We start from the raw sequence: 9,804 nt of genomic DNA on the forward strand, positions 1-9,804 counted from the left end.
AGGAAGGAAAAGGGACGACACAGGTGACATAATTACATTTCAGTTAAAATAAGCACTATGCTCCTGGATGAAATAACAGTTACTGGAGATCCACCATGGAGGGCCTCACCCTCCTTGAAGATGAGAGTGGAGATTGGGTGGGGGACTGGGGGACGTGGTAGGGAGGGTGGGGGAGGAGGGGAGGGAAAGGGAGTTGGGATTGACATGTGAAACAAGATTGTTTCTAACCTAAATAAGAAAATGTAAAAAAAAATAAGCACTATGCATATTAAAAAGAAAAAGGAAAAGGAAAACCCTGAAGCCATGTTAGCAACAGCAGATTCTTCCACTGAGTAAGCCTGCTCTGAACCAAACATGCTACAAACATGTCCATGGAGATGGTTTGTTATATATATGATAAATTTAAAGAAAATTGATTCCATTATTATAAAGTAAGCCTTGATTTAACTCAAAATAGAAGGGAAAGACTGCTAGAGATAATTACCTTCTTCCTGTCAAATGACAAGTCTTTGATTCGAATGTTCACATCGAGAGCTTCCAGGAGAAGTTTCCGAGCTTTTGCAGAATGCAAGTAGCATTCAGAACACTGGCAGTTGTCTCTCAGCCACACTGCTGGGTAGAGGGATTCTGTCCCATCGTGCCAAAAGATCTGCATAAGATGAGCGCCATCCACCGCTTCTGCCTTTAGCATGGCACAGTGCATGTTTCTGGTCTTTGAAGATAAATCTTACCAGCTACCTGCTATGACAAGTCAATGTTAAAAGTATTAGGAAGGCAGATTTTACCTGAGCCTGACCTCTGCAATAATGCAAGTGGACTCTGGCCTCTGCTATCCGTTCAGCAGTGTAAGCCTGTGGTGGTTTGAATAATGCTGGGACCTTTGTTCTGATTAGAGTATTTCACATGTTGTAAACAGAAACAGAGTGACTAGCTTTAAGATAAAAATGCTACATCAGAATCCAATGGAAAGAATTTCTTGTTCTTTTAACAGAAACTTTAGATGATAAAGTGAGAACCAATGATACACCCATTTGTATAACCATGTTTACAGAAAAGCTGTGGAAAAACTGCTCCACAAATAGAAAAGGTAATGTTTACCTCCTCGTTTGGCTTTGTGGGGCTGAAGATTGAGCCCAGGGCTTTGCACAGGCAGATAGGTTCTCTACTTGTGTGCCTTAGTCCTGGCTCACATCTCTGCTGTTTTAACTGGCGACAGCTGCACCAGGCTCTGGAAACCAAACATGCTTCTATGATTCTCAATGACCACCAAGGGACTAAGATGCAATTAGTTTGCTTAAAGGGCAGTGTGACTATGAATATAGTGATATTTCTCATCACTATATTTTTGCTTTTTACTTGCACCGCATATTTTCTCACTGGAACATCAAAATACTGAAGTCCTTCAAAAAACTTACCTGCTTTGTTTACTGACATTTTCTTCCTTTGCCTATTTGGGATGTCTTACTTTATCCTGAGTGTTTATGGGGTAGTTTTGCATATCTACATTTTGACTGGGAATGTATGACTTCTTTTCATTACAAAATCCCCCAAGTTTCTAGCAATGCAATAATTACAGGAGAAGAAATCTAGCAAAGAAAGGAGCCTCGCTGCTTGCACTTGGCAACTCAGTGTCAACCCTTATTTCATGAGTGAGTCCATGCCCAACCTTTAGAAATGATACAACGTTATAGACCTAACTTTCTGCAAATATTTTTCTGAGATTCTCAGCATGTGTACAAAGAGTAGAGTTTAGTAAAATAAATAGATTTTACATGAAAGATTCAGAATGCTTTAAGTGTTTTCGTAGGAGCAATGACACTTTATCCCAACAGAAGGTGACAGGGCAGCAGAAATGACACTGCTACCTTGTGATGAAAGGAACAAGATCAACACACAGCACAGTGTCTGCCTATGCAGCCTCTTCAGTGTGTCAGGAACCAAGAGCACCAGGGACTTATGGCCCAAGACAAAGACACTTACTGAGATTTTTTTGAAATTAAAGGATGGTTTTATACCATATTAAAATAAATTTACAGTCTTTTCATGGTATTTAAGTAATCAACTTGTAGGTGACTGTGTTGCGTGTTATTTCACAAATCAAATAGCTCTGATTATTTCTTCTGACTATAGAGTTGAGTCCAGACAGGAAAGTTTGCTTTCTCTGTTTAATTCAAATACACTGGATTTACCTAAGTCACAAAACAGAACTCACTGTACCTCAAGTGGATGTGTTTGCTTGAATACTCATGCCCAAACTTTTCTTAAATGCTAATGACAGGGTAGCATTTCTATGTAAACTATTCATTAAAATTATAATTTAGTTTAAACTTGGAAATTTAGCACTTGAGTTTGAAGAGAGCTGTAGCAAGCCTGGAATCAGCTCCTCTGTGGAGTAGATTGCACACTAGGATTCCAGATGGGTGAAGTCTGCAGGGGTTCCTATAGGCACAGTTTCAAAGAACAGTGGTGATTACAGTCAGCAACTCAGAGATAGCACAATTAGACCTTTAAGTAACATATAAGATAAGGAGGGAGGTGCTAATAGAGAGAGATAGACCCACATTAGATGTTTCATAACAACTTGTAACTCCAGTTCCAGGGAATCCAACAGCATTGGCCTCCTCAGTAACTTGCACTCACCTACACATACCCATTCATAGCTATACACACATAATTAAAAATAAAATAAACTCTTTTACAAAAGAGACAAATGTCACAAATTTTTATCTATATCAGGAGGCATCAACTAGTTTCTACAAAATGACTGAAAGACTGCTAGGTTGTTAAGGTACATATAATTTCTCTTTTGTATTCTTAATTTTTAAATCCCATTCAAAATAGAGCAGCTATTCTGAGCTCAAGACATGCATAAAAGTGGCCTGTGGGACATTTCTGGCCAAGAGCATTAGTGTAGTTTTCATTTCTCAGTTCACTCTTTCTTCCAGCCAGTGGGATGCTGTGTTGTGTTGATGCAGAAACAATACTCTTTTACTTCTTTGGGTATTGAGAAAAATTAGCATTCATGTGTAATAATATCTTCTTTGTACACATGGTATTAGAAGATATGAAGATAGCCACGAAGTTTTATACCACAAGGTAAACAGACCGGATCACAAAGTAAACAAAACAAATATGGTGTCAAATGGTCTCAATATTCATTAGAGAACACCATTTAACTTACTCTGTACAGATCTGTGACTGATACTGCTTTACATGTCTCAATTCCACCTTATTTTGCTTCTTCACTAATATAATACCGATTTTTCAGTATAAACTTGGGACATATTTACATTTCCAGCTCCCTCCATAGCTGAGATTAGTGTGTGTTATATAAATGTGACCAGGGAAATATTTTGGCTGTTTCCATATAGGCAACAATTGTTAAAAGGAGATAGGAAGATTTCAGGATACAAAACCAGCATATGAATGTCTTACTTACAATACCATCAATGAAAAGACTTGAGATTTATTTAATCACAGAGATGTAATCTATATACTGGAACTGTAAGACACCTATGAAATTATTTGAAGACTATTATAGAAAGTGGAAAGAAATAGTATGGATTCATAAGTAGGGAGAAAAAATATTTTTTAAATGCACATGGTATTAAAATGATTTATAAATTCAGTGAAATGTATGCAATCATTCCAATAACATGATTCAGACCAATAGAAAAGTTACTCTTGACATTTGTATGGCAGCAGAACAGTTTCTAAATAGTTAAAGCAACGGAACAGGAAAGAATTACAAAACTGGAGGCATCATACCACATGATCTCAAGATACATTGGAAATCTATAGTGACAAAAGTAACAGCACTGATATGAAAGCTTAAAAACTGGCAAGACCAGAAGTAGACCTATGTGTCTAATGTCGATATAGTTTTAACAACATTTCCAAGACACTCAATGAAGAAAAGATGGTCTCTTCAATAGTGTTGGGAGCACAGGTTGTCCATAATTGGAAGAATGAAATTGGACTCTTCTCCTAGAACACTGACAAAAGTCATCTCAAAACTGATAAGTCTGACTCCATAAGATCCAGGAGCTAATAAATTCAACCTGTATATATAATAAAAAAGAGACTGAAGCATAAGACTCAAAACTATAAAGTTACTAGAATGGCAGAAAGTATTAGCAAACCACACAAAAAAGTTTAAGAAGGCACACAATGCAGCAGGAGGAAATCAAGTTCCCTTAATAATAGGAGGACCTGCATAGACACTTCTCAAAAAGAAGACAAAAAATGGACAAATGGGCAATTATGTTTAGAGACCACAAACCCAAACCACCATGAGAAATCTCTTGCTCTTGTTACAATCAGTATTAAAGAATGTCTTTAAGTGTTGGCAAAGATAAAGAGATGAAGAACACTGAGGGATATAACTTGGTACATCTATTAAGCAAAATAGTGTAGAATCTGCTTTTTAAAAAATTAAGAATTGAACTACCTATGATTCAGTTATCCCACTGGTAGGCATACATCTAGATAGTGTTCTCCTCTGATTTTGATTGCTGTGAAAAAGACCATGACCAAAAGTAACTTGAAGAGGAAAGGGTTTATTTCATCTTATAGTCCATCATGAAGGGATTTAAGTTGCAAAAATCAAGGCAGAACTTGGAGGCAGGAACCGAAGCATAGGCAATAGAGGAACACTGCTTGTTTTCCATGACTTGCTCAGCTTACTCCTTTAAAAATCTCTCTCTCTCTCTCTCTCTCTCTCTCTCTCTCTCTCTCTCTCTCTCTCTCTCTCTCTCTCTCTCTCTCTCTCTCTCTCTCTCTCTCTCTCTCTCTCTCTCCATTTATCTGTAGCTCAGAACTATATAACTAGGTAGTCTGGTAGTCTGGACCCTCCCACATCAACCACTAATCAAGAAAATTATCCATTTACTTACCCATAGGCATTTTCTCAATTGAAGTTCCCAGGTGACTCTAGCTTGTGTTAAGTTAGCAAACAACTAGTCAGCAGATTGTGTCACAATGTCAAAAGTTTGGATACTCTTGCATGATAGTAGAGTCTACCTTATGAAAAATATTTTCTCATTTTGTTTTATCATCCACGTTTCATGGGCTCTAAGCTTAGGTCCTCTCAATTACATATTTATCAATATACTCATTTAAAATGATTTGTCTTATATGGATATTCCTATTTTTTTAATTTTTATTTTTAAATTTAAATTTATTTAAGTGTGTGCTGATGCTCATTGAGACCAGAAGGGGGTTTTAGATCCCTTGGTGCTGGAATACAGGTATTTATGAGTTGTCTGATGTCTAGGTCCTGGGATATAATTTCTGTCCTCAGATAAAGAAGTAATCCCTTCTATGTGCCAAGTCATGTCTGGAGCTCCTGTTTAAGATTTTCTGATTGAAATGATAGTATTCCATTTGGCATATGAAGCATTGTTACTTAATGGATACTCTTGTAGGACAAATTTTTCCATCATGATGAACATGGTTTCTATACTTAGAGATGGCATTATGCCTTCCTGTCAACGTCTAATGAAACCTGAGAAAATCCACTAAAGTGATCAGAACTGCAGACATCTGCCCCAACATGTAGTAATCTCATTCCAGCCTATTTTGAAATTTTCATCTCTCTCTTCTAAATTCTTTTTCCTTTTCCTCTATTTCGATCATTTGGACTACAGAGATAAAACTGTGTTTCCAGTCATTAAAGAAACCTGAGCCATGTACAGAACCTATCTGGTTAAAAAGTACATAACCTGGGAAAAGAAGAAGAGCCCCAGACACCCGTATTGTGAGAAGTGGAGGATACATGGGGGTGGGCATGGAAGAACCACTAGGACTTAGGTTTTACTAATATAAAGCATTTTGGAGGTCTATGTAGGAACTTGGTGGGACATTTCTACAATTCATAGTTTTCTTAGCTTCATGATGAATGTAAATGATAATTCAAACGAAAACATGGTGAGGTAGGCAGCTCATTCCCTATTTTAACTTTTCTTAGCTAACTTCCAATTTTTACTGAGGTAAAAATGAAAAATTAAAAAAAACAGGCTGTTAACGATCATAAATATTTAAAAGAAATTTCCTGAAAAGCCATGCAGGATTTGCTGACTTCTGTTTCTAACTCACCCAACTTCCAATTGAACTTAGTAAAAAATCATGGGAATTTGGTTAGTGACACATAATTATGTTTCCAAGAAGAAAAGAAAAACAGTAGACATTCCACTTGTAAAACAAAAATATTTATCTTATGCTTATTATTATTATTATTATGGTTTTCTAAAAAAGAATTGTTAGCTTATGAAACATTATATCGGGTGTGGTGGGAAAGAGCAGTTCCTGCCTGGCCTGTAAAACAGCCCTTGGGTCCTGGCATCATCTTATCTGTTGGAGGAGTTTTCTTTTCACTCCACACTGTTACCGTGTGTATGTTCCCTTATTAGTTATCTGCCACTCTCTTTACCTGGGAACTCTGTGTATTACAACTAACTTGTTTTTGATGTGATCCTACTTCAGAAATAGGTGTGAGTGTTGTCACTTTTTAAAATTTCATATGTTGATATTTATCCCCAATTTCTCTTGCTCTTTTTGGGAAGAAAAAGAAAACAGCTGTAAAACTTAGTTCTTCTACTGCTCTTAAAAATAAAATAAATGCTAGAATTAGAGTTCTTAGAGCCAGGAAGAAACAGTCAGTGATGTTACTGCTTTCAGTGTCCTTGTTAGATACACAGCCAGACAGGAAAATGGAGGCAAACAGATATCCATGTGGTTTATCCACACTCACTCTCTTAATGGGAGAGATTACTCAAGCCTATGTTCATTAGTCTGGATTAGATGCACTTGGTGAAAAATGTCTATTCTAATAAAAGAGAATGCAAAAATCAAATAACTAATTTGAGTAATAGTCTCTGAAGAGAATTGACAACATGATGCTGGAACTTCATAGTAACTATGCACAAAGTTAGAACTGCAGGGTAATAATGCAGATCACTGATTCCACAGGCTATTTTAGTAGTATCAGACAAGAACACCATGGACACATCAGATGGCAATGTCTGTGAGTTTCCATTTGGTCATCCGCCGGGTTAGTTTTGACATACAATTACATCATGGAAAATTTATGTTCATATCATTTTCCAGGGAATAACTTCAGCTTATTAACACGATACTATTAAAACAGTGGCTCATTCTCAAGGTCTTTGCTTAGTGAACTTCACTATCAGATATTTTATTTTTGGAGAAAAGAGTAGAGAAAAGGTTTTTAGTTTTTAACAAACTTTATATCACTGAGGCTTAAAATATATTCACTTATATTTCAACCTCTAAGTCATACAGTTTGTATTTGGAAAAGTTGCTGCTGACAGGGTTGTACTCATGGTGCCTAAATAATATTAAAGCTCAAAAACATTGGAATACATACTCTAACTCATGATGTCAGCCACCTTATAGACTTTCAATTTGGGGACTTCAAATTTGTTAAAATTTATTTCTAATCTTAACTTGTTTGGATAAGTGGCTGAGGCATATAATCATTCCTGACTGCACCCTCACACAATAATGAATGCTATGGAACCATTAGAAAAACTACTTGGTTTTAAAACTACTTTTAAGAAGTTCATTGCTCTCTTGTTAAAATACCAGCCTTTATTAAAATGTCCTTCATACTTGGTAAAAAGGAAACATTAACTTCATCACAGTGGAGTTACAATAATTCAGTTAGAACTGAGGTCATGAAGCCTCTTGCTTACTGATGGGGTGAGAGTACAAAAGAGAGTTTCTAAATTCTTTGAGCCTCATCATACGTTGATTATGAGAAGTCTTATGTTTTTAATTAAATCTTTTCTTGAGCTGCATCAAGGGAACAAAACAACACTGTGGGCTGGCCTTAATTGACCAGACTTTTAGAGAAATGTGCTACGTGTGGCTCTTTCAGCTCAACAGAGGGCCAAGGAATAGTATGCATTGCCTACCTTTTGGCTGGATTGTGGATTATTCAGAGAACATTTCAAAAAATTTCATTAGAACTTTCCTTCTATCACAGACAATCAGCTTTGTAGACAGAGCTGTCTCTGTCCCTTCTATGGACATCTTGGATCAGTTTGGGGATTGCGAAGTAATTTGACAATCAGACTAAGCCAAACATAATTGGAAGAGACTAGCTGCCAAGAAGCAATCAGATCTACTACATTCCAGAAATCGAGCCTATTTCAAATTCCTGATGGTTCAACAGGGCTGTGAATGACATGTTCCTGGAGTTTGTTATAGATGTTCTTTCTTTCCCCTGTACACAAAGCTTAATCTAGGGACGCTCGGTCATCAGCTTTGGTCCTAGATATCCTTTGGAGCAGAAACCTTGCTGCTCCAGACACATCTACCTCTAGTTTCCACTCTGTTGAGTGACAAAAGAGGAAGGGTAGCTTGATATGAAGGTGCAGCCATTTCTTTGATTGGACATTTAACAACAATAGCAGAAACACTAAAAGAAAGTAGAGAGCTTTCTTTGTCCACAGGGGAAGCAGTTAGCAAGAGAAAGTACTGTAACAGGTTTCCAGAAGCCACAAACTCAAACAGCTCAAGCAAAGCTTTGCGCCAATTCAACAATAAACAGAAAGGAAGAAATGCATTTCTCACCTGTCTTGTCTCCTGTGTCTGAGCCAGTTGCAGCAACAGGAACAAGCAGACAGTTTCCACCTGTCTGCAGTGACAGCTCTTCTATTGCAAAATCACTTGGACAAGAAGCCTATGCATTGGGCAGGGAGGAGCTGTCGGCTCTCACCTGAGAACAGACGCAGTAGCGGCTACGTGGTCATTGAATATTGCAACCGAAATACTTTTAGAGAGATCTTTGTACAAGTCTGCTCAGAAGGCTGGGATTGGCCTCCCTTCACTAGATACTCTCCTTTTCTCCAGTTTTGTCTGGAGTAAACAGTAGCTGCTAGAGAGCCTCAGGCTTTTCTGAAGATACTTGGTTGCCCAGTGATTTGACTCACAACACAGAGCCCTTGGGGCAACAAGAGAGAAAGGCCAGGGTGGGCCATAGGCCAGGGATCCAGAGTTTGGCTGACAAGCTTTTTACTTGCAGGACAGCCTAGTACACAGAGGATTTGTTGGACAGCTCCCAAGACCTAGTTCTTTACACTGGATTCATTATGTTAAAACAGAGTCTTTGGGTGGTTACTAAAATCTAGAAAGTGATTAGGAGTCGTCTGGCCTCCTCCGACCAACGTCAGGCTTCCCAAGAAGATACAGTACATCCCAGACTGCAACTTGTTGCTTCTTGCCTCAAGGACTCAGCACTGGGAGACGAGACAAGAATAAACGAAACCCTTAACCGAAGAGGGAAGTCATGCTTGCCCAGCTCCCAGATGACCTCCAGAGTCGTAATGTCCCCCATGTCCCCTAATGATGATTTGTCAGTTGATTTCATAGTAAAATGTCAACCATAACCCTGTATCACTTCCTCCATTTTAGGCCCTTCTTAGAGTCTGCAAGTTAGGTAACTAACACCCAGTGTCTTGGAAAGTAAGAGCAGGTTCAGTTTTCGCCCATAGAAGGAGGGTGTAGATGTGGGTACACTCCTGAATGCTGTCAGCATTGAAAACCTGTGGGAGCAGAAGTTATAGAGATGCCAGAAAGAATCAACTAGCTATGCCTTAATAATTTGGGAGACAAATGAAACAGAAAGCAGGGATTTTTGTTTCATCTGTTGTGCTGTGGTAACTAGCAGTGGAATACTTTAAGTAAACCCAGCTCCAGCTTAAAAAAAAACTGGTTAATAAAAAAGAGGTCAAAAATTTGAAAAGAAGCAAGAAAGAGTATATAGGAAGGGCTAGAGGG

The 9,804-nt window shown here is 37.9% G+C and overlaps 1 protein-coding gene across 2 annotated transcripts in view; it reads right to left on the reverse strand.

The window, feature by feature from the left end:
• The window catches only part of Bbox1 (gamma-butyrobetaine hydroxylase 1), a 51,047-nt gene extending 42,097 nt beyond the window's left edge, over positions 1-8,950 (reverse strand). Inside the window, exons 1-2 of one of the 2 annotated variants that reach the window (XM_021231233.2) lie at positions 8,599-8,950; positions 485-738 (exon numbers count right to left, since the gene is read on the reverse strand). In XM_021231233.2, coding sequence (XP_021086892.1) covers positions 485-703 — 219 coding nt within the window. In that variant the 5' untranslated portion in view covers positions 704-738; positions 8,599-8,950. Of the gene's footprint in view, positions 1-484; positions 742-8,598 lie in introns of both variants that reach the window. The other variant, XM_005064806.4, reaches the window with a different exon arrangement.
• Between the last annotated feature and the right edge of the window lie 854 nt (positions 8,951-9,804).

The sequence above is a fragment of the Mesocricetus auratus genome, unplaced genomic scaffold, assembly GCF_017639785.1.
Source record: "Mesocricetus auratus isolate SY011 unplaced genomic scaffold, BCM_Maur_2.0 Super-Scaffold_100004, whole genome shotgun sequence".
In the NCBI taxonomy this organism is placed as follows: domain Eukaryota; kingdom Metazoa; phylum Chordata; class Mammalia; order Rodentia; family Cricetidae; genus Mesocricetus; species Mesocricetus auratus.